Source organism: Meleagris gallopavo, chromosome 6 (assembly GCF_905368555.1).
Source record: "Meleagris gallopavo chromosome 6, MGAL_WU_HG_1.1, whole genome shotgun sequence".
NCBI lineage: Eukaryota > Metazoa > Chordata > Aves > Galliformes > Phasianidae > Meleagris > Meleagris gallopavo.
The window spans coordinates 47229127-47254594 of record NC_139409.1 but is presented as its reverse complement, the minus strand read 5'-3'; the positions used below and the strand labels follow the sequence as shown (position 1 = coordinate 47254594).

At 38.5% G+C, this 25468-nt stretch overlaps 2 protein-coding genes across 14 annotated transcripts in view; one reads left to right on the top strand and one right to left on the bottom strand.

Annotated features, from left to right (window-relative positions):
- Positions 1 to 662: 662 nt before the first annotated feature.
- On the bottom strand, positions 663 to 24076 carry NT5C3A (5'-nucleotidase, cytosolic IIIA). Of its 6 annotated transcripts, XM_085226616.1 has the most exons (12): positions 12443 to 12477; positions 11972 to 12078; positions 9485 to 9533; positions 7669 to 7700; positions 5722 to 5820; positions 5242 to 5311; positions 4514 to 4560; positions 4046 to 4131; positions 3704 to 3793; positions 2244 to 2406; positions 1619 to 1819; positions 663 to 1000 (listed from the first exon to the last, which is right to left on the bottom strand). In XM_085226616.1, exons 5-12 carry the CDS (start codon positions 5818 to 5820, stop codon positions 899 to 901), a joined length of 858 nt encoding a protein of 285 aa, XP_085082742.1. In that variant the 5' UTR covers positions 7669 to 7700; positions 9485 to 9533; positions 11972 to 12078; positions 12443 to 12477; the 3' UTR covers positions 663 to 898. The 6 variants fall into 6 exon arrangements, with proteins under 6 accessions (XP_085082742.1, XP_010711348.1, XP_085082743.1 ...); XM_010713046.3 differs by lacking the exon at positions 7669 to 7700; XM_085226617.1 differs by lacking the exons at positions 7669 to 7700; positions 9485 to 9533; positions 12443 to 12477 and adding an exon at positions 23818 to 24076.
- A 168-nt stretch (positions 24077 to 24244) lies between these two features.
- Positions 24245 to 25468, top strand: part of BBS9 (Bardet-Biedl syndrome 9) — a 276456-nt gene continuing 275232 nt past the window's right edge. For all 8 annotated transcript variants that reach the window (XR_014884013.1, XR_014884014.1, XM_085226608.1 and 5 more), the window contains exon 1: positions 24245 to 24399. The gene's annotated coding sequence lies outside the window, so the exon portion shown is untranslated. The remainder of the gene's footprint in view (positions 24400 to 25468) is intronic.

Sequence of the window (25468 nt, the reverse complement as noted above, 5' to 3'; positions counted from 1 at the left end):
GCTTTGTTTTGATTTTCTGTTCAGAGCAGGTCACTGAGAATTCGAAGAGAAAGTATTTTGACAAGCTGTGCTAGCTTTGACATGAAGCAGCTGGCTGGGATTAAGAGCTGTACAGAAGTAAGATCTGAAAAGGAGCTGGTGGGTATTACTAGCTGTGAACCACCTGTTGGTAAAAGGTTGAGAAACTTTAACTCAGGTGTACTGACTTAAAACAATATGACTTTCCCACGCCATGGAGATTAAAGAAACATAAGGAGCACTTTGAAAAGAAACATAAAGCACTCTGTAATGATACAGAAATCTGTTAATAGGGAACACTTTGTCTGAATTGGGTGGGTGAAGTATTTTTACTGAAGAAAAATACGTATGAAAAATATGTATGTGACAGTCTGTAGCATACGAGTAGTATCTTTCAAAGTACAGCTGGGAATGGAAATCCTTTCTTTTTCTAACACTGCACTGGAATCAGAGAGTTTTCTTCCCAGACTTTGGAAGACTTTGCCTTTGCTTTTTTCAAAGTGTTAAAACCCACGTATGCTGCTTATTCAGAGCGTCTTCAGTTTTACACAATATCTACATTTACTAAAATGTTCTTTAAAATGCCTGATTAAAAGCCAGCAAACCACAGTACCCCACCAGAAGCAGTTTATCACATCTGCAAATCCAATTTAAATCTAGTTTTAATAGGAGTGTGAGACAATAAAGAACAGCATAACAGCAATAAAAGGAGCTTCTAGTTGACAATGGGTACCATATATACTTCCAAATACCAAAATGAGGATAAAAGTTTTAAATTAAACAGTTCTGTCAATGAATAACAGATACACTTAAGGTGGCACACGTGTGCTCTTCTATTCAGTTGCCTTCTGGAAAGAATGCAGTGAGTTGAGACTGCAATTTACAGGATTTTCTGTAGGATGGAGTTGGCAACTTCCAGGGATTCATCTTTCACCAAGACAATATCGTAAGAGTCCATGTATTTTTCCAAAAGTTCATCTACCTAATTGCAGAAGGGATAAAGAGAGAGATCCACTTAGTTTTAAGATATAAAAATATATAGGTCCTTAAAATATTGCCATCTTTTTCCATCAAATTCAGAGAATAAGCCATGCAAATTATATGTCACTCCTGTAAGGGAATTCCACAGGATGACAAAGAAAGAGAAAAGTGACATTAATTGTATTCACGTTCCAGGATAAACCTCACATTTATTCCAGATCCCCATATGCACAGATACTGAAAACAAAAACAAAAACACCTGCTTTCTCAGTTTCCCTAAAGATAGAGAGAAATAGAAAACTGATTTTTTTTTTTTCTTTTTTCTCATGAACACAAATGGATGTACATTGTAAACTGCTAATAGTTCTGTGTTTCCAAAGGGGGAGGGAAAAGTCATGGACAAAATTTGTTATTTGGAAGATTACAGTTTTGCTCAATTATCAATTTAGTATTAGAAGGTGGGATTTGGAAGGAACTAGAAGTAAAAAATCCATGAAACCTGTTGAGATTTCAAAAAAGTAAGGGCCAAATACTTGCTTTGTTATTTAATGATTGTAATTAACCCGTTGCTAGTTCACAAATACTTCATTCCAAGCTACAAGGATCTAAGGCTACTTACTTTATCATTGAGATAACCAATCTTAAGAATGTGCTCAACGTTTGCTACTCCATCTGCCATACTCAAGTCTCCTTGGGAATCACCCAGCAGTATGATATTACTGTTGTCTTTCAGTTGTTTAAAATACTCAGTATTCTTCAAGGCACCATCATGTTTGTTGTAAACATGAATCAGTTCTCCTTTAAATCCTTTTAATATTCCCTATTAAGAAAATACAAGTTATTTCTAGCGTTGTACAGACAAAATATAATATAGAATGAAGTAGATATTAATCTATAAATACACTTTTAACTATTTAATCTCTAAATATGAACAAGGTAAATAACTGTTAGATGACTGAATGACTGTAATTATTAAGACTAGAGAGGCAGTGATCTTCCCTGCCTGGAGGAGGAGTATTGGTGTGCTGGGCTGATTATGAGGAAATGAATTATATCTTAGTCATATCACTTAAACAGTGTTTGATTTATTACCCTCTGCTTGCTTTTGTGTTTGGGAGAGTGTTGAATATACAATTCTAATTTTCTATACAGCAGGCAGATGGCTACATCTGATGGATTAAAATATTCACCTCGTAGTATATATAAATAGCAACTAAATCCCACAAGCAATCACATATACGTACATTTTCATCAAAATCCATGAAATTGGAAACAACTTTGACATTAGAATGGTAGACTCCAGCCTGGTGGATAACTTCCTCAAGAATATCTCCGATCCCAGCAGAAAATATGAACACAGGAATATTATGTTCACTGAGCTTATCAAAGAAGTTCTCGTATCCTTCCCTGCAACACAGGATGTAAATCGAAGCCAAATTTCAATTTAAAAAAGGCAAAAAACATCAGAGTTTTCTGAAAACATTTACATCACCTTTGGAAAAGAAAATGACAACATTCTTGTCACTCTTTTCTGAAAGGTTTTTAGTTTTCAGTAACCAGGTCATAACTGTGTACAGTATTCCAGGAACAAGATATTATTTCCATACACTTCTCTGCAGTGACACTGAATGGTAGAATTTTACTTTATTATCATGAAAGTTTTGGAGGAAATTTTAGCCTGTGAATGAAGACTCAACCTACACAGACTTAGGCTTTCTCACAGCTGGAGGCTGCGTGCTTGCTGGTTTTGCAAAAGAGAAGAATTTAGTCAATATGGTAAACAATTTCACAAGTTAAATTTTAACATCCTGTTTCACTATTCCAAAATTCACACTGAAGTATTTTAAAACAGTTGGGAGCCAAAGCACATAGTACGTTTCAGGATTTTGCTAGCTCTTAAACTTGCCTTTAGCCACAGAAGAACAATATTTAACACAAACTGGCAATGTGTTCCTCAAGTCACTGCATTTTATCTCAGATAAAACTACTTCAGGGAATGTTTTTACAGGAATAAAGATGCACTCCATATCCCTCTTTAAATAAATAAAAAAAGGCACCAGTGCAATTTTAAGAGGATGAAAGTCTGCAGAAATGAACTTTACTAGAGACAGCACTCAAAAACAAACCCCCAAAAAGTAGTTTCTCATCTCTGGTTTATATGGTGTGATCACCACAGGCCTTTATCTTCATAATATCAATAAGGGATATGAAGAGTTCTCTATATTCCAAGAATAAGATGTCACATTCTCAGGAATTTTTTCCCCCATAAAAACCCACAGTAAGAACATACAGAAACTGTTTCAAAAGAGGATTATTCAAATTACTATTCTTAGTCTGGAGAAGAAGAGGCTCAGGGGAGACCTTATTGCTCTCTATAACTACCTTTGGTAGTAGTTGAGGTAGAGGTTGCAGTGAGTTGGGGGTCGGCCTCTTCTCTTGTGTGACAGTGATAGGTCTAGAGGGAATGGCCTCAAGCTGTGCCAGGGGAGATTTAGGCTGGACGTTAGGAAATCCTACTTCTCTGAAAGAGTGGTCAGGCACTGGAATGGGCTGCCTAGGGAGATGGTGGAGTCACTGACCCTGGAGGTGTTCAAGGAACGGCTGGATTTTGTGTTGAGGGACATGGTTTAGTGAGAGCTATTGGTGACAGGTGGATGGTTGGACTGGGTGATTCTATGCTTCTACGAAATTAAAAGAAACTTACTTCAGCATAACATCAGATTCTCTCACAACTTCTGCAAACTTATCCTTTTGTAAGCCCTGTTCAATGAGTAGTGCATGAGATTTATTGTACCTAGAACATAAAAAATAGGTTGGTCAACTTATTCACATGTCATTAACAAAAGCATCCTGTGTTTTTAATTTTTGTTAATTCATATTAACAGCAAAAGAAGAACAGTAGTGTAACACTCAGGAGATTAATTCAATTAATGCATTAAAGCTAATTACTACCATTAATTTCATTTTTAAAACTTACTTATTTTTAAATCTAATCTATCATTAAGGCTAATTTTAATACAATATGAACACGGGAGGTTTCTCTTACCATTCTACCATAAATGGATATTTTTCTTCAATAGTGAGAGCTGGGTCAATTTCAATAGCATAATATGTTTCTTTCAGCTGCAATAACTGAAGGAAAATAAAACACAGATGTTTAATGTATCTTTATGAAACAGTGCTTGGTATTTAGTCTTCAAAACAACTTTTTAAATTCTAGATATACTATTTAAATAAAAACGTATTTTAAATACTCTTTGTACACATAAAAAGTCAGATTGCACATATACCCCTATGCAAAAAAATTGGATTCTAAACTAAACCATATGCTACTATCAAGAATAGAAGTATTTCTGTTCACTTCTTAGTGACTGGATGCCTTAAAGTCAGTCAGAGAGATCTCAGAGCTTCAAGGATTTGAAAATATCACGTCTCATAGTGCTGGCACACTGCAGCCAGGGATAAAAGCAGTTGTCTGTACAACAAACAAGCAGCTGGTATGTTTTCCATTTACCTTTTTCCGGCATTCCTCTGTGATGAGCTTAGAGTTATCAATGATGTCTGGAGAGGTGGAAAAAAAAAGTGTTAAACAAGACACTACATTTCATTCACTTCACTGTAACAACGCTGTAAATGGCACAGAAGACAATGTTTGACAACATACCATTATGTTTCCTCAGAGTTTTTCTTGCCATCAACCAATAAAAAGCACATTTTTCTTCATAAGCATGATGATGCTACTATCCTCCCCTCATAAGATCAATGACAAATCTCTTATTTCTTGAGATTTAAGCATTTCTGAAATAATTATCAGGCAATCTACGTTTTAAGATCCCTACCTCATTATTAAATTATTTTCATTTGTTCTAGGAGGCTACAGCACAAAAATGAAAGAATTCCAAAGACTTTACTATTTGATTCTTGCACGTGTCAGGACTATTATGGGCTTTTCAACAACAGCAGTCAACCCTACCATATCTAGTCACTAACTTCTTGTAGTTAGATCTTAGTTTCTAATTGTAAATGACAACTGACTTTAATTCACACAGATAGTAATTAAAATATATATGCATACAACACATAGATTCTCACTATAATACTTTACTAGAATGTGCAGCCTCAATAACAAGTCAGATAAAATCTCGTGTGTTTAGAAATAATATAGATAGAAAATTAAATTCTTAGGAAAACTGAAAGGAGTGAATGAACCAATCCATATTAAAAAAAAAAAAAAGTACTCACTATGACAAGTTGGACATCTTTTTCCATTGTAGGAAAATCTACTTAATGTCATATCAAAATCTGTAATAATCTATTTAAGGAAAGAAAAAGCAAAACTGTCTTACAACACAGAGGGACAAAATAAAGAATGGATAGAAATTCTGTTGCAGTTGAGTAGCATATTTTTCACAGAAACCTGTTTTACTATAAGATAAGCCAGAGTATGCCATAATTTTTTTCTAAGAAAATTGTTTGTCTAATTCCTTTGATTGGAGTACATCCTGAAAATACTAAGCTTGCATATTTATATCATTTACTTGACTACCATGTGGCTGAATTACAGTTGGATCAACAAGGCCTATTAAAAGAGTTAACAGATGTCAAGTTTTGGAGATTACCTGAAGGCTGATTTGTTATATATAGATCAGATTTTTTTGGCACGCAGCAACAATCATATGATTACTTTCATTCTGAACTGGTTACACCTTTTACTATTTTTACCTGAAGTTTAGCAGCTCCTCCTTTGATGAGGCCACAAATAATCTCTTCTACTCTCCCTGGGTCCTTAATGTGGACAGTCTTCTTCTGAAATTCTGGCATCTGTGAAGAGTAAGAACAAAAACAGAAATATACCTGCTGGGGAGTGAGTAATCTCAGCTATCCATCAGTCTGGAAGCTCTGCTGTTTCACGTGACACCATTTCATACTCAGGACAGGAAGGAAAGTTAAAAATGACACGAAATAGAAAACTTTCTGCAAGCATTAACTGATGACTGTGTACAGTTTTCGGTTTCAACATGTGTTTTTTTTCCCTTTCCTAATACGTCAAATTATTCAGTAAGCTGACACTTAGAGAAAATAAGTGTATTTGCAGGAAAAAGGAGATGTACGGAAACAGGACGTAAGGATCACCTTGTGGTTGAATTATGTCTCTAGGAGATGGCACATCTTAAAAGCTAGCTTTTTGTGCAATTATTATTAAGAATTAATAAGAACAAACTGTCAGTCAAACTGTAGTTATGGTGTGCTTTAGGAAAAAGATGACATTTTAGTCTCTTTAACTATCGCAAACACATGCATTTGTAATGGAAAAGATCCTCCTGTGTGAGGGAAAAGGAGCTGAAAGTACTGTTAAATATTATCTACCATCCACTTTGCAAACTATTACAGCTACATCATTCTCAGCAGATACTTGTTTAACCCATTCCTCAATAGGTCTACTCACATATCCTTCATTTTTTCCCGAGAAAGTATTCTACTGCTCAACTATCTTTACATCCAGAAAGTTTAGCTTAATTTTTATCAAACACTTCTTCCTCTGATTTTAGCTAATTCAACTTGGAGTCAAGGATTCTTTTTCACAGATTCTCACTTGAGTCCTTCTCCCCTCTTCATGAACTGAGGAAACCTGATTGCTTCAATTTTCTTTTACAGGGCACATTTTTTCCACATCTCTGACAGTTCTTGATTTTGTCCTGGCCCACTTATTTGAATCACAACATTCTTCAGCCCACCTGCATCTCAGTCATCTTTCTGCTCTGAAATGGCCTCAGCTGAAGGGCTACTTTGCCCTTTCACGTAATACCTTTGCATATAAATTTGATATATTTTGTTAGAAATAGAATGATGATATTGACTCAAATACTGTTGGTAATTGCTGAATACTTTTCTTTAATTATGCTTAGCTAGAAACAAGTAGTTGCACAAAGTGTAAATTTTACATTTAGTCAACCTAAGTTGTAATGCTTCTTCCACACCAATGCTACTATTCATCAAATATGACAAATAATTTTAATTTAATAGCCAATTTCTGGCTGATGTCCACAGAGACAGTAATGAAAAAAGAAAATGGAGATCCTTCTACAGCCCTAATTGTGGTTTTCCACCCACCCAAAAAGTTTTGCATATACTTTGTATTTTGCCAACGATTCTCAAGTCACAGCAGGGTATTTGCTACCTCTTTGCTTCATAAGCCTCACAAAGAAAAAAACTGCATTTCTTTTATTCAGTTTGGAAGACGTAGGGCTTTCCTGTTTTTCTTCAGATGTGAGTAATACACAGAAAAAGTCTTTGCCATAGCATAGGTGGTATGTTCTAACCCAAGATAGTTGTTCTCTTCTGTGTAGCTGCAGTGCCTTGTTGCTTTCATTAACACAGCAAACTCAAAAAAGGTACCTGTGGATTAATTTACAGCTGTCAACTGCATCCCAGATTGGGATTCACTGAGAAAGCTAATAAGCACAAAGTATCTTTGTGAGAGATATCTATTAAAGGATTCCCTCATCTTTTGAGAAATATATCTGTAAAGCATTTACAGATATTAATTCCCAATTGTAAGTAGGTGTAAATCAAGTGATCTAGTTGCATAAACCAAAACATAACAACCTTTAAAGGTGTGTTCCAGTACTTCTTTTGTATTTAACACAGTGCTGGTAAACTAAACCTTACCGGTTATTTGGTGGTACACAGTGATTGTTTCCCTATAATGAAAAACAAAGCAATTTGACTGTTTTATAAACCTTTCACTGTGAATTGACTAATCAAATTCCTTGGACTTTCAGGAAGCAAATTATATTTTAGATCTGGAATGCAGAAGTTAAACAAAGTGAAATCTAAATGTTCTTTTTTTGTAAGAAGTAGTTCAAATATTATTTGGTTTACTTAGATACTAAGCAACAGGCTTCATAGTGTACCTAATCTAAACAGAGTAGTTGGTGGAGATGAAGAAATCAGAGGGAGAGACTATATGAGGAAAGCTGCATTGCTTGCAAGTGTTTTACTAGCAGAGACCTTTTGTAAATTTTTGAAACACCACCCTTAGTAAAGAATTCAGCAGGTTATGTTAAGAGATTGCTTAAGATTTTGAGTATGATGAAAGTTTCCTGCTTTGGTGTTGTAAACTTACAGTCCTACTCAAGGTCACTTTTTTTTTTGGTTATTTCTAATACATTTTTCATTTTTATATACAAATTGAAGTCAGTTGAAGAGCCAGTATTTTAATTTAGAGGAAAAAAAAAAAAAATCTTCTGCAAAGAGAATAACCCATGAAATGTCACTACCACAGATATGCTCACTGTCAAACCCAAGTTTTCACTATGGATATAGAATTTGATAAACTCAGTGCCCCAGACAAGTACAGTAAGACAAAAGAGCTGCTTTTGCTTGGTCACTACTTCCTTGCATTCACATTTGCAACTGAACTTTAAGAACAATTATTTTACTTGGGCTTTATCATATTAGAAGTAAGTGGAACTATTAATAAGCAATCACCAGTTTTCTAACAAACTGTCTTCTCCTGTGTCTTACACTTCTGCCCAGTCTTGCTGTTGGTTTTTGTTCTGTGTTTACCATTCTTCATAGTTGAAATAGGCAAACAGATTCAAATTGGATGGAACTGGTAAGATAGATAAAAGAACAAAGTGTGAAATAATGCTAGTAAAAGAAGTGGAAATAACGTGAGAAAACTTGTGTTTCTACAGATTGCTCAATAAAGCTCTAGGATTCAACTCAATGTATGCAGAAGGCCCATAATTGTGATGCAGCAGTTGACAGGAAAGAACGTATATAAAGGGAAGTTTTTGCTAGAGAGGGTGGTGAGGTGCTGGAACAGGCTGCCCAGCCCTGGGCCATCTGATCTACTATCTGATACAGTGGCTGGCAAGCCTGCCTGTGGCAGGGGGGTTGGAACTAGATGATCTTGGAGATCCCTTCCAACCCAAGCCATCCTGTGATTTTGTATGCAGAAATAACCAAGCAAAAATACTCCAGGGCACCCAGCAAAGACAAGAATGCTTATAGGAGCAAGGAGCTTCTATGTACAAGGCTAAAACTACGTAAGCACAGGAAAAGAAATTCGTATTTCATTGAGATACCTGAAAGTACATCACATGGAGGCACCTTTATTCTGTCATTTTATAAGGGTGTGAGAAGAGTTTTACTTTCATATCAAGTACATCAATACATTACTGAAATAGTTCATAGAGACTGGTAGCTTTTGGAAGTCTATGTTAAAAGATGATAACTACCAAAGGTAATTTGGGGCTGGCATACGCACTGGCCACAAACACATTTAAGTTTCTAGTCTCAAAGGTTTTTAAGGAGCTTTCAAAGAGAAGCAACAAGGATAAATCTGAAAATGATTATTTTAAGGCTAAGCTTAATTTGATTTATAAAAAGGATAAAAAGATGGGATTATTTTTGATAGCAAGTAACTGGACTAAGGATGTAGGAAATTCTTTTGTAGTTAACAATGTTATATTCATACCTTGACGAATGAACAATATTGGATTCACGCAGGTGTGGAAATCCCCGTCCTACAAACCACAGAATGGTCATTTACAACAATGCCAGTTCTGAGCATAACATATCTATTTAGTACACGAGACATACACCTATGTAGCTGGGTTAAATTAAGAGGAAACGTACATACTGTGAAGATCATTTTGAATTTTCTTTGTTTTTAATGTTTCCTATGTACAAATGGACAGCAAGTGTGCAAAGAGAGTTGCTTTCATGTTGTATTTGGGTGCTGCTCATATATATCATCAGTATGTGAGACAGTGTATATCTAAGCATATGCAGCTCAGATTATTAAGCAAGAGTTGGTGATAATCTCTAGAATGGTACCCTACCTAAGTAATAACTTATTATGTACACAAGGTATAATTCATATTCTGGAATATACTGAATTTTTGAATCTCTACCCAGTAAAATAAAAATATTTCCTGTGATTAAAAAGAAATTAAAAAAATAATGTCAATTAGAGTAGTAAGTATAAAAATACACTTGATGTGTAGGACAGCTGTGGAACCTTGGGTAGTTTTACTATCTGTAATTTTCAGTGGGGAAGGATGAGATGATGAATGACTTGTTATCTTAAACACATAGAGAGATGGCTTATTTCACAATAAAATTCAGATAAATTGATGGAAATATTACGTCATAACAACTAAAAATATAAAAGATTATCAGTATCAGTCTGCTAAGCAATGCTTCGAACAAGGACGTATAAAAATACTTTGCCTGATTTTTTTTCCAAGTACCCCTGTAAGAACACATGACTTGTCAGATACAAATTTGTCTTGTTTTACAATGACTAATCTAGCATGGATGCATCACAAGAAGCATTGCTATGAAAAACACCCTGCATCACAGGTGGGTAAAATATTAAGGAGAATTTCTACAATTCTCAACAAAGGACAGAGTACTTTAGATGACCACAATGTCATTAAAGTGATAAGAAAATGAAGAAGAACTAGCCACGATACTGCTGACAGTTTGTGAATTGCAAGTATTACGTGATTTTGTTTTAACATCTGTTAGGAAACTTGTCTTTCACTAGGCTCCAAACCAATTAACTTGTGATACAGAGGACACACAAGAACGGGTTGGCAACAAGAGGGATCCATTAGCATTATTTCTGAACAAGAAAAATGCAAATTTAAGTGATAAAATGGGTAAGGTTTAATTATTTGTTAATTTTCTAGCCTATGCTCATTTCTAGCCTGCGGTGACAACTTCTGGGTAAAATGCTATAAATGATGTTTATTTTGGGAACTGCAAATGCCCAATTCCAAGATCTGAGACTAGCTATCACATATACTTACTTGTGGACGTGTACCAAAAAAGGCAGGGTACGGTATCAGTGATAGCTGTGAGATCTGATACCCTGGCAAGTTACAGAAAATTGGATCTTGGTGTTCTTGGTGACAGAAAGTGCACTTGGTGAAATTAGAAAGAAAAAGGGCACATCCCTTAATTGATAGACATATCTTATTTTCCATTTTCTCTTCCCCTTTGACATTATTGCAGAACGCTAATTTTATCTGCTTATTCTAGAAAACAAAGTTTACAAAAAAAAAAAGGAAAAAACAATTTAAAAACCAAGCTAACATTGTGTAACTTCTGCTATTTGCAATATTTGAAATGCAAGAAGCCACACTGGGGCTGGAACAAAAGCTGCAGTAAGGGATGTGTCTGTATCTTTTCCTCCGTCTGTATGTGTTCGTACAGAGCTTCAATGTGCTCAAATAGAAATCACTTTATTTCAGACAACTTGAATTTTGGTTTCTTGGAGTGCAACAGTTTTCTCTCAGCAGCCCCAGCTGTCTTTTAGACAGGAGCACCAAAAGTTACTGCAAGAGAGTGGGGTCTCACTGATCACCCCATTATGTGCAGCTAAGGCAAGAGAATGGCACTGGGGATTATGCAGTCCATTAGCATGACATGAACTAAGGACAGCTTTTTTTAATTTCTGATGACCCAAACCAAGAACATAATGCAGCTCATGTTCATAAGATGTAAACTCAAAGGTGGTAAGAAATCTCCAATAAATAGTAACAATTAAGTTTTGCTATTGGTAGTTTTGCTAAGAAATAGCTTAGGAAAACTTTTACAGAATAAATAGGCAAATGTTATTATGGAAATGGCACAACAGAACATTGAATATTGTCACAGTTGCTTGAAAACGTCCTGCAAAACTAGATATCCCCTGGTTATGTGAAATAACTGTAAGTGGCTTTACTACCTAAGCTATTTTAAGAAGCAGAGTATGATGCACACTAAATATATTTTTTTCCTGTTTTATTTTGTTTAGCTATTTACATCTTTTTCCAATTAATGTGGTAGAATCTGATATTTAGTTTGGTTAGGAAAAAAAAAAACAACAAGACATAAAACATAAAAATCTGACAAGAGTGTTTACAGAAAACATGACAACAGTGTTTTCTCTTGTGCTTTTAAAGGAGAGTACCTGTGCGTTGAGCTTAGGGCACTCCTGATTCTTCTGTCCTTGATTTTGTCCTACTGCAACTGCATAGGTGGCAAGCAGAGTCCAGAGACGCAGGGCTTGCATACAGGCTGCCAACAAAAATCAACCAAATCCTTTTAAGAATTGGTCTGCTATATTACGTGATGTTTGCTATTCCTGCTGTATAGAAATAAAAGCAGACATGCAAGGCACATAGCTAGGCCACTCTGAAAATACCCACGCTTAAAACTACCCTGATACATATTTAAAAATAGAAGAATGTGCAAACTGAGTTATCCTATTCAATAAAAAAACCTGGTAAATATATTTATTCCTTCAACGCTCTTGTCATTTCTAAGCTAACAAATATATATCTCAGAAATACAATTTGTCCCAGTAAACAACCACACACAACGCCTCATCTAACTGGCCTAAAAACGCAGGCAGAAGATAGTCAGTCCTGTGCACACTTACCGGAGGGTTTTGCAGGAGCAGCTGCAGAAGCAAAAGAAAATTCCTCTTGCTTGAGAAGCACTAATATAGCAGCGCAAGGTGCAGTTGAGGGCGTTTCCAAATCCAGCCTGACTAATCCCCGTGCAAAACCCCAGGGTCCTGTGACGCACGTCAGCACTGCACAGCAGTTTGTTATGCTCAGCAGTGCAGCCCAACGGCGCACAGATGATCAGCTGGTGCACCAACAACAAAACCTTTGACCTTCACTGAATGAACAGCTTTCGTGGATGCAGCAGGCAAATTTGGACTGCTGCAACAGAAGAAGGCACTTGTTTCTCAAAGCAAAAGTTTGTTGCTTTTTAACTGTTCTACAGAATTTTTCCGAGTATTTTAGGGTTTCCTGTTGCAGTGCCACAAATTCCTTTCAGCTTCTTGATACGGTGTCACGAAAATTAGCAAGGCAGCGTGCATTCATTTGCTGGAAACAGCAAATTGATCACTTAAGTAACCTCTCTGCTTTGGCTTGAAGTAAGCATGCAATACTGAAACAGGAAATCAAGGAGGTTTGTTTGTCAGGGCTTCTCAGTGAGCGACACGCTGACTCGACATACTTGCAGAAGGTTGTCATTGGGCATACTGCCAGATCAAAGACTGTAACTGGGTGATAAGGAGGATGTATTTTATTTTTAGGAGGACGAAGGAGGTATTTTCTAACCATGCTCCCACTTGTAAAGGCTTGAATGTGTCACAGGAAGGTAACTCCGCTGTTGTAGCAACAGTACAAGCTTCCCTGTGCTATATTTTAATTCATGTTCAACCTTAGGTTTGTGATAATAATTTCAGGCCACGCCACATACACAGCAAACAAAACACATTACCAGGATTCTAGAAATACCTTCAGCTATGAAAATTTCCTTTTAAGGATTACGTGCTGTTTCTCTATATTAAACAAATAAAAATAAATAGATCAATGGCCATTTTCTGATTGGTACAGTGGATCTATACAAGCTTTGTGCCCACATTCCAACTGTAGGTCAGTATGCAGCCTGTCAGGTTTCTCCAGACTGTGACCTACAGAGAGTACCTCCATTTTTTCAGCTGTACACTGTAGCTTGATCCAGCAAACCAGTGAAAACTTCAGCTGATACTGAACACATGACTTTAATCAGAACTTATCCTCTTTGAATTGAGTGAGTTCCTTCCAAATATACGTGTCAAGGACAAGAGAAGAGTTGGAAAGATCTGTTCAAAATGTAAAGTAACCCCTGCAAAGACCACGTGCAATAAGCCAAAATTAGTTGGCACTGGTAACTGCCAGATATCATAGCTCTCATTCCATCTATTCATTATAGCTTATGTACACTGTTGTTATACTAATCACGCAGGTAATATTCCCTTTCATAGTATTTGTATATACAGTTCATATGCTGTTAGCTGAAAGTATCTCCACAGTCTTTGGGAAAGTTACGTATAATGATGCAGTACTGAAAATAATTATTTGGACAATAAAAAGGTGTTGTTTGTACTAGTGTAGGATTTCTAGTTTTAGGTGTAACTCGGAAAGTAGCCATCTTTGAGCTCTTACATATCTCAAAGTTGACAACAGGACTGACATAAGTAAGTCTTGTAAACTTCATAGTTAAGACTGGGATGCGGTGGGTGCTGAGGCTGGCCTGCTGATATTTTGGTACCTAGTAAGAAAATTAATTCTAATGCTATCAAGAATTTAAAGAAAGTTAGCTTGCCGTTTGTGAAAGTGAAAAACAAACAACACACACACATTATATGTATTCCTTTGTCTTTTTTTTTTTTTTTAAATTCACATGAGATTTAATACTGAAGGAAAGAGTTACAGAAATTAAGTCTAACTTTTACAGACTAATTTTGAGTATACCAGAGGAATTAGCATTTAAGATGTACAAAACAAATACGGTATTAGCAAATGTTAGAAAATGATGCAAGATTTCTCTAAGCATTAATACAGCCAACACCTAATTCTGAGAAAAACATCTACGCTATCTCTAATAACAGTATGCTTTCACTTTAATGAAAATACAGTACATGAAACTTCTTAGAGACAAAATAAGGGAAAGAGTATTTGCAGCTCTAAGAAATCTTTGCATTGTGTGCTTTACACAACTGAGAACAAGTGGCTACTACTGACTTTGTTCTGCTAAGAGATCAAGTAGTATTACTGTTTCAAAGAGAGGGAAACAACATCCAGCATGGTATTTCTACTCTTACAATACTGAAGGTCATTTAATTATGTTTTGAGAGCCAGAAATGAAAGAGGTATTGCCATTTCAACAGATAGCTTCTATTTTAACTTTCTTTCTTAGGCTGAAGGCCAAAGGGCCACATAACTCAATTGCAGAATACTGTAAGCAGTAAAAGACTAATAACAAAAAGAGCAAAGCCTTAAACATCGGGTGATTTGTTGGCAATATAAGACTATGAAAAGGTTCTACTTTCATCCGGTGGTGTGCTAAGTGAACTTGGTTTGTAGAGAATCAGGTTGCTTTCAAAGTACTGAAAGTTTTTAGTCTAAAGCTAAGAAAAACTAGTTCTGCCAGTTTTACCTCTGCCCTACGTTCAACCTATTTTCTTGGGAAAAGAAATGAACACAGCACAGATAAGGTATGTAAGCAAATCAGCTGACCTTTAAGAAAAAAGCTGAATACTCCAACTACACTCAAATCAGTTTGGAGAGATCAAGGAAGAAGTCATGTTGAAGTCGTTCCTGTTCTTTAGAATTGACTACAGAAAACAGAGCTGACTGAATGCTTCCACAGGATAAATTTGAGCTTTTCATGAGCTTACTACCTTTCAGTCTTGATTAGTAAGCCTACTACAACTGAATAGCTTTGAATATACCTACATATTTAACGTATTTCCCAATTTTAATAAAACCCTCACAGAATCACCTTTATACGTTAAGGAATTTTCTTCCAATTCCTGCTTTTCTAATAAGTCTTGCCAATGTGCATTTTGCAAATTAGGAAACAGGGAAAACAAATTGAACCTCAGCACTCAAACATTCAAACCGAGCACAAAAAAATACCCAAAAAAGAGAAAAAAAAATGTAATTCAAACATGATTTTTCTTCATGCCCTAGTAAATTGAGTTGATGTGCATCATACTGCTGCCAGCAATTGCTTTTTGCATTTGTAAATAACAACCATACTGAAAATAAGATAAGTGTTCAGCTTAATGAAATTGGGCTAAATAAAGCTTCGGAAGGATGCTTTGTGGGAATCATAGATAAACTGATTTTTCTGGTAGAGGTTTTACTGTAAAAAATGCTAGCCATACTTATAGTTGGTATAATGCAATACAAAGCACTGTATGTGTATGGAAGTGTGTGTATGTATTACAGAGTTGACTTGCAAGGAATGTAGATATGTAAGAGATTGTTTAAACAGAAAGAGCATGAATAGCACTTGCTAGAAAAAAGAGCTCAGAAAGAGATTTTATTCTGGACTGGTAAGGACAAAATGAGAGCCTTCAGAACAAAAAAATCTCAATGTAGAGACTTTTAAGATTCAGCAGTACAGCTGGGGATGAGCGTGTGTTTTGGCTTCATAACTATCGTGTTTCAATAACGGGAGAAATAATGCACACACAGAACAGATGTGAAGAGGTCAATAATGTATCCAAGGACATATTTAGCAACATGATTCAAAACAGATTTTTCTAGACCTCATCCCAACCAATCCTTTTTTATGACACACAAGGTCACCTACAGACTGACCATTTATGATTGAGCTACAGAACGCTATTAGGGCTGTTCTACTCCAGTCACACATGCAACCAAATGTATGATGGACAGCTAAACTTGCAGCTGAATGATCAAATGCAATACAGGACTCCCTACCTTAACAGGGAATAAAGCAGAAATGAAAAAGGTACCAAGAGGGGCAGTAAGAATGAGTGATGGAACGAAAAGCTTACATGCCTTTAATAACTGAATATATTAAAATTCTTCAGTTTGGAAAAGAAATGACTAAATGGCACAAGAATGGCCATTTATACAGAATACAGAAAGATTCCCTGGACCACTGCTAAACAGCCAATATTTGTACCAGGTGAGACCTTTCACAGAAGGTAAGTTAACATGTGAGGGAGAATCATTTGCTGTTCATGACAGTTCTTCAGTTTAATTTCAAGTATCTTACTTATTTTCCATTCTTTGTTTTTTTTCAATCAGTTTTCCTTCAGGGAGCATAAAGACGTAAAATTCATTTAGGAAATGAAAATTTTTGAATTTGAGCTTTTCCTTACTATTGCTATGGTAACAGGATGGATGTTGAAGTCTCACCACTTGAAAGATCCAATTCCCTCTCTTGTTACACAGAATGTAACACTTACTGGAAGAATGCTTACACATGAGGTTGTTGGTAGAACTAATTCCTCTACAAAATATCTAGTCAAACAGTATCCAATCCTAAGTACTGACAGTATGTAGACACGGCCATATATTTATAAATTCTTAATTAGCTATCAGAAGTGCAGAAGCTCAGCTTGCATAATTATATAAGTTTAACGAGCTGTACTTTTACTGTCCAAATTCTACATTTGCATGTATACTTTTATTATGAAATACCCTGTATTATGTCCATGTGTAAATACACTGAAAGAACTTAAAAACAAGTGCTTGCCTTCCTAGAAGCTTCCCACGTAATGTTGTCTAGAATGGAGCTTGCATTAAACCCAAGGCCTGGACTGAAACAGTTGCTGTTGATTCGCCTCTTATCTGCTTGCAAGAAGAAGAAGGAAAAAAAAAAGCTTAGATTCACCAAGCCTAAGAATTCTGTATCTAGATCAAATAAACTCTGACCCTTGAATGGCAGAGTTGCAGGACCCAGACTGAAAGCCAAGTCAGCAGGACAAAGTTTAACCCACAATATATTACCAGACACTAAAATTCTCAGGAAAGAATGCAGTGTTAATATAATACCACAGTTAAAGTTACATGCTGAGACTAAATAATTTATTTTTTTTAATGCTATGATCTCTTACTGTACAGATCTTCATTTAACCATCTCAAAAAAAAAAAAAAAAAATCACTTAATTCTAAGGATGAGATGCAGCTACCACACATTCGTGTTAAAGGTAATAGCACGATGACTTGAAGTGTAATGCATTGCTTTGTGTCTGTGTCTCAGTGCTTCACGAGTGTTTCTGGCTACTGATCCATTCAAAAATACAACAGGACATCTTTTATTTCTTTACCTCTGGATTTGCCCCGTGGGAGGGATACAGGACCTGTTCAAAACACCCTGTATTACTTAATTGCCACTGCTGTGCTACTACTATACAACATCCTATACTACTACTGCTAATGTACTGATATAACTACTGCTTTGTACTAAACTCTACCCTTCACTTTCATATATAACTTTTCCATGGTAACACAGACAAAAAAGAGGCTTTCCTATTACTGATCTACGTTGCAAAGGCAGATGCACCCCCCAGAAAACAACCAACTGTTCATCTCTGCTAAGTCTAAGTTTCCACCAAAGAGTGAGAGCGTTGAAGGAACAAGGTTAATGGTACATTTCAGTGGTACTCATTCTATCCGAGCATCACAGTGGAGAACCACAAATTCTTACATAGAAACAAAAGCTCCAATACATTTGGATTATTTCACTGATCCAATTTACAGAGCAGGCATTGAGTTCCTGGTATAAGAGGGTATGAAGGAAGCTATAGCTAATGGGTGAGGAAAAATTAGAAGTAATTAGTTAGACTGGGAACCCTTCTTGGCAGCAAAACGTCATGGTTTCAGCTGGGACAGAATTGATTTTTTTTCTTCATAGTGTCTGGTAGGATGCTACGTTTTGACATTAGGAGAAAAACAGTGTTGATAACACACCCATGTTTTAATTGTTGCTACACAGTGCTGCATGGAGCCAAGGACACTTCAGTTTCTCACCTGGTATCGACCTGCCAGTGAGGGGTATGGGGGGCACAAGAGCTAGGAGAGAGGGGGACAAAACCAGGACACCTGACCTGAACTGGCCAAAGGGATATTCCATACTAATATTTCATGCCATATGACATAATGTGAGGAAACTACAGAACTGAGGGCAGTTGGCTGTGGGGTGGGGAATGGGACACTGCTGCTGCTTGGGGACAGGCCAGGCACTGGTCACAGGGTGGTAAACAGTTGGGCTGTGCATTACTTTCTTTTTCTCCTGCTTTTATCCCCAGTCCTACTGTGTAGAGGGCGAGTGTATGAAAGACTGTGTGATGTTTAGCTGCCTGCTGACTGAAACCAGAACACATAAGTCTGAAATTTGTATTTAGACACTTTGTGAATACTCAGTGTCTAAGTCTGGGCTTTGCCCTAAACCATTTAAAAAACAACAAACAAACAAAAACCTAGAATAATTCCAACCTAAGTACATTCTTTTTAAAGATTGGAATATATGAAAGCAGAAGCCACATTTCCTTCTACCACTATGTATAATTTAAGTAATTTACATAAACGTTACTCAAAAGTTCCCTTGTATTTATTGTTTGAGTTTAGTTACTTGGTGCAATTCTGACTTTGCTGGCATTACTAAATGTTTGGGAACTGCTGAATCACGGCCTGAACCTCTGATTGACCACTTGAAGCAAGCACTGAGTCAGCCATGGCAGCACAGGTGAAGGTAATTCACCTGTGCTACTGGAAGGGATGGAGCCTGGCTGCACCTCTCCTAGATCCCATTTAAATGCTGACTGCCAGCGAGGAGGGATTTCCTCCTGGAGATCACTCCTCATGGAGAATATTGCAAGCCTACAACATTGGTAAGTATTTTTCACTTATCTTTCCATCGTGATAATCCTACTTAGCCTAAAAGTCTGTATGCCAATTGAATTTATACCTCTGTACACTTATTGATTGTACACTAAGCAAAAAGAATATAGTTATTTCAGGATTTAAACACCAGTGGTGTCACTTTTGACCTGTGAGCTGCAGCCTTAAGTTTATGTCTCCTTCTAGAAAAATACTTTTTTAACACTCAAATAAAAGAGCCTCAATACCTGGGATGATCAAATTAGGAAAATCTAGTGGACTTTCAAGGAAAGATATATGATTGTTTAAACAGTCAGAAACTTTGTCAGTGATAGAGGTGAGCAGTGCAGCAGCCACAGATGCCAAATTAATGGTGGTGCTAGTCAAAGTGCTGCATGATTGCCAAAGGACTAAGAAGCTGCCTGCAGCAATCGTGGTAAGTTCTCTGATGTTTGAAAGCAGCAGATCATTGCTGAGTACTTCTTGGTAAGAGAAAGCAACTGCAACTTGTCAACATGACTGCCATATGGAGACCTCTATCCCAGATAGACCAACCGCTGCACAGCAGTTTGACTGGAAGGAGCCCAGTGGAAAAGGTTGTCACGATAGGAATTCTAAGTTTTGTTCTTCATACCTACAACTACTGTATACTTATACAGCAAATTATTTTGCCCAGACATGTCTGGCCTTATATCTCTCTGCATGCTGGTTAGAAAAGGAGGGTGGGGAAAGTGGTTGTGAGCTATTTCTGCCTCTTGGCTGCTGTCAGCATGTGATGGGAGCAGCCAAGTTTCGGTGCTGAGCATTTAACAGGCAGCAGACATAGCTGCTACTCTGGGCCCTGTGTGTGCAGGAGCAGTTCAGCTGTACATGTCTGAGCTAGAGACAGCAGTGGCCAGGAAATGCCAGTTGTTGCTGGACAGGGTATCTTAAATGACAAGTTATTTGCAATGAGTGTTAATCCACCTTCAGAGAGCTGCTCTGCAATTGATGGGAAGTGCACACTGCAGCCATCTGCTGTTTGGCACTGCCTGCTGCAGCTGCACTTCCTACAAGTGACTGCTTGAGAATTAAGTACCTTCTGACAACTGCACCAGCTTACAGCAATAAGGTCTGTCAGGCTGCTCCTCTCTCATGCTGTTTTTCCTTAAAGTCTCTTCAAGGCTTACTCTTCACAGCCGGAAAACAGTATGCTTGTATGCATGCATGGAGAGAGGAAAGGGGATTGACATGTTGAAGACAATTAACATGAAGTAGAACTAGACAAGACAGAAAAAAATAGGTAATTTGCCTATGAATTATATTCATTCAAGTGCCAGTTACTAGTAAGAAGCAGACATTCACATTTCTTGAAGCAAGGCATTTCAAAAGATAACATACTTTGAAACATTTTCCAGTCCTGTTGTGACAATTTAAGACAAATTGTGTCACTTTTACCTCTACAGCTACAATTAAAATCGCTATTGAATTTCCAGCAACACCTAGGAAGTCTCACACAATACATAAGAGTGTGCATGTTCCTTCCATTCTGCTTTTTGATCCTCGTTTGCTGAGGCTCAAACTCATCTTTAGAGGAAAAAAAAAAAACTTGCCTGACAATTTCACATACTAGCAATTTAGATTCCTGAAGAATAGTGTCATCAATATACTACGTATTATATACTGTTTCATTTCCTTCTCCGCTTGGAGGTCGCTGACTCACAGCAGTGTGAAGGTCTGTATCCTTCACTTGTCGTTACCTTGGTCACCTAGACTGGCGAGTAAAGGAAAATAATAATAAAGCCTTTGCACACAACCTTATGACAGCCATGCTCACAGAATACTTTCTTTCCCTTCTTAAGAAGGGAGATAAGTAACAACTACCTCATTTCTTACTGTTTTTACTTTTTTTTTTTTTTTCCTCTCCAGGTAAATTTGAACCCTGCAAGACTCAGGCATTTCTCTTCCTCTCTCACAAGGCATTAAAAAGAGAAGAGATGCCAGAAGCACCCAGTAGCAGGTGGTTGCAGAGTTTTCTCTAAAGTAGGAAACTGCTTTTTAAAGGGATTTTAAATTTGTAATCATTGAAGCTCCATACAATCTGTTTCATGGAACCTCATGTCTACCTTAATGTTTACTGATGACACCTCTCTTACTTTGAAAATGGAACCAAAGTACATTAATCATTGCCTAAGATAAAATTTCTCAGATGGTCAATGGAAACAGTATTTTCCTACTTGAATTCCAAACTTAAACCTTTGCTTGAACCAAGAAGCAGTATTTTTTTTTTTTTTGAGTATTTATTAAGCTTAAATTTGGGTACCAGGTTGTTTGGGCAAAGAATTCATCTATTGGAAAGTGAGACAGATCTATGAATTTCATTACTTTTTTTACTTTTTTTAATTCAACAAGGCAACATGGTTACACTTGTGTTTTGCACAACACTTGAAAATTTACTTTCCACTAAGGATTCTTGGCAACGTAATCCCTGATAACAGCTTGCTTTACATCTATTCTGTTTGATTCACAAAGGCTGCTCTCCTTTTAGCATTTAAACATTGCTATAGCCCAGCTTTCACTTAAATTCGGTTCTTATATTCACCTAATTGTAACTAAGAAAAAAGTAAAAATTTGCTGTAATTAATTATTATTAAAAGCTATTACATTGGTGAAATATAGTCACCTAACTACAGTACAAACAGGCCGGGATTCCTACTAGTTTTGGTAGAATTTGCAAACCAATGTTCTTCTGAGTCTACAAAGAAAGTGTAACCATCATCAAAGAAAATTCCAACAAAAAAAAATCTACAGAACTGGAAGAGCAATCCAGAAATTTTCAATTTGATACTCGAATGCCAAACGCTGGCCTGGCACAGTAACTCATGTACTATAAAAATGTATTTTAACAAAGCAGTATTATTCTTCCCTACCACGCTAACTCACACTACATTACAGACTGGAAAACTGCACCTTCTCCTCAAAGCTCAAAGGAAGGTCTCTCCCTGATTAAGAAATACAGACATAGCATCTTGTAAATAGAAAATATTGAATCACATCTGCACTGGTGGATAAAACCATTTCAGAAACTTTTCCAGAATGCAAAATATTCAGGTAAAATTAACATTTAGATGCATTTTCTCCCTTATTTGAGAGACTAAAATCCTTGATAGGACGTTCATGTAATTTCCTTATATTGAAGTAAGAGAAACATCCCAGCCTGATTACACATGTTCATGGGAAATGCTTCTTGAAGAAGAAAGACTTGCAGCTGGTGAACTAAAGACAATAAATGATGGAACTGCCAATTCAACTAACAGTTGAAATGACAGCTCGACGAGCAGATAGCATTGATGTATTGCATCTAATCAGTAAAATATTTTCATACAAGAAAGCTGCTATGCTTCGAGCAAGCGTTGCCTTTCCCTTGTAACTTAGAGTTCTGAACAGCTGTGATCCTAAAGGCAGATGTTTTCAGATGTATCTGTTTAGGATCACAGATCCGCATAACTGAAAATGTGATCTGAATTGCTTACCTGAGAGATTTGTTTACCAGAAATCCATTTATCATCGACACAATGATGTTTTGTTTTCTTTTAGTAACACAGGCAAAATTTTTACAACAAATTTAAAAAGCTAATCTTGCTGGCCAAAACATAATCTAAACATTGCACAGACACACCTTTAAAAACCATTAGGCATTTTTTGAACAACAGTGCGCATGTGGTATTGAGGATGGGAGCTGGTGAAAACTATTTGCTCGACATGGATTTACAGACATGGAATGTCTCTATCATAGAATGGAATCCTAGAATGGCCTGGGTTGAAAAGGACCACAATGATCATCTAGTTTCAACCCCCTGCTACGTGCAGGGTCACCAACACCAGACCAGGTTGCCCAGAGCCTATATGACCAGGCTTCCGTGTTCTGTTAATCTATTGCCTCTAAGTGCTAGCATTATCAGTACTAGAATTTAGAAAGAATTGTTTGTAGTTATCCAGTGTAGTGGACAACTACATAAAAAGTGAACGTTTTCAAATGAATATCACCAAGCAATGTGACGGATGACTGCAAACACCACTGAAACACTTTATCCAGCAGCCAGCACGAGGGCTGTGGTTAAGAATGCTCACTGGAATTCTTCTCTGGGCCCACATTTATCAAACACGGCACTGTATGGCTTCTGTTGTGCACCACAGCCAAGCGAGACGCCTCGCTCTGCATACACAGCCCTGCTCTTAGCAAACTCTTCGTGTTTCCGTGTGCAAATCAACCAAAACACCTGAGCTCCTGGTGAGGTCCTGCAGGGAATCCAAGAACAGCCACCGGCCGACACAAAGACGCCGATTTCCGTTCGGTCCTTAAGCACGGTGACAGATAAACGCGAGGTGCGAGGGCTACCGGGGCGTTATGTCCCCTTACACCCAGCTTTACACCAGCGGTCATCTGAAGAACGCCCGACACAACAAATCTACCCAAGCCGACACCGAGACGGCTCAATCTTTGTGCAGTACCCGCACGGGCGCTGCTTGCCAGTGTCACAGAGGCACGACACGCCCGCTGTTGCCCTTCAGGAGCCACAACCCGGAGCCCGGCCTTTCACACGTACCATCTCGATGATCTTCGTCTTCCTGCCCGTCTTCTTCTTCATGGTGAAGATGTACTGTGCCAGCACCACGCCGCCCACCAGGGCGCACACGCTGGCGCTGGCCACCGCCCCCATCTTGGCCACGGCCGCGCGGTCCATGGCAGCACGCCGCCCCCAGCCCGCCCGGCGGGCGCGCAGCACGGCACCGAACCCACGCGGGGCGCTGCGGGCGGGCGGGACCACGAGCGTGAATGGGGGAGCGCGGGGGGACCGCGTGCCGCAGGGAGGAGAGCCGGAGCGCGGAGAGAGAGCTGCGGGAAGGGGGAGAACCCACCGGGAGCTGAGGAAGCTCCGGGGGAACGCAGGCGAACCTCCTCCTTTCCCGCTTACCCCCAAGCTCCCCCGCCCGTGGGTAGAAAGTGGGAGAACCCGGCGCGCCGGCCACACTTCCGGCGGTGCCGAACTACGTTTCCCAGCACAGCCGTGCCGCCCGTTGTCACGGCGACGGCGCTCGAGGTGCGGGAGGAGGCGGGGAAGGGGCCGGAGCGCTGCCGGCCTCCGCGTCCCGAGGGCCGCCCCTGCCTGTGGCCGGGGGTCCCTCCGCTCGGTGCGGCTCTGCTGCCGGCTTGGTAAGCTCCCCAGCGCTTCTCGACGCCCCTCATCCCACTGTGATGGCTGGGTTTTGGGTTCGGGTTCCGGGGTTGGGGCGTCCGTGTGCAGAGCTGTGTGAAGGAGTAGGCATGAAGCAAGAAGGGTTCCGTCTGAGTGCAAGGGAACTCGTCTCCTCCAGGGCAGTCAGCCCTCAGAGAGTAAAAACTCTGCCCAGAGAGATGCCCATCCCTGGAGGTGCTCAGGACCGGGCTGGATGTGGCAGCTGAGCTGGTGGGTGGCAGCTCTGCACGTGGCAGGCGAGTTGGAACTGAATGGGCGATAAGGTCGCTTCCATTCTAAGCTGTTGTATGATTCTAGATCGTCCCCCACCCGCCCCATGGTAGCTACATCTTGTGCGTAACGGTTGAGGTTTGACTTAGCCCTCCAAGCACGGGCAGGGAGCTGTGAGCTTTGAGCTGGGTAATGTTGCTGTCAGGCTGCTTGCAGAAGGATTCTCTGCTCTTGCTTAAAATAGCAGCAGGTAAGGAACGGGAAAGCTGATTTGTGCCCTGTCTGACCGACTTCTTTGGGCACGTCACTGGGGCATCTGCAAGGCGATTACTCGGTGTAGGTTTTGCTGCTTTTTATAGCTTCGTTTGCTTTTCTAATATAAGCTTGTATGGAAGTCCACCATCAGAATCATAGCTTTGTTTCGATTGGAAGGGACCCTTAAAGGTCATCTAGTCCAGCTCCCCTGTAATGAACAGGGACAGATCAGAAAGTGCTTTTTTGTTTTCCTCCTTGATAAAGGAATCTCAGTTCTGTAACTTGAAAAACTTCTAATTTACCTTTTTAATGCTCCTTCTTTTGACTTATAGCACTTTTTAAAAGATGCAGCTTTCTTGCTTTTTCCTATCGCAGTTATGCTATGAACTTGTGACAAGATACTTTTTAAGGACTCAATCAGAAACATCCGAGATTAACATGCATCCAGCTCCCACTAGAGCAACGTGAAGCTAAGAGGTGATATACACATAGTGAAAGCTGTTGTTATTGGAAGAAAGGAGGCTTGTTTGAAGTGATGTGCATGTCAGTACAGGTTTTAAA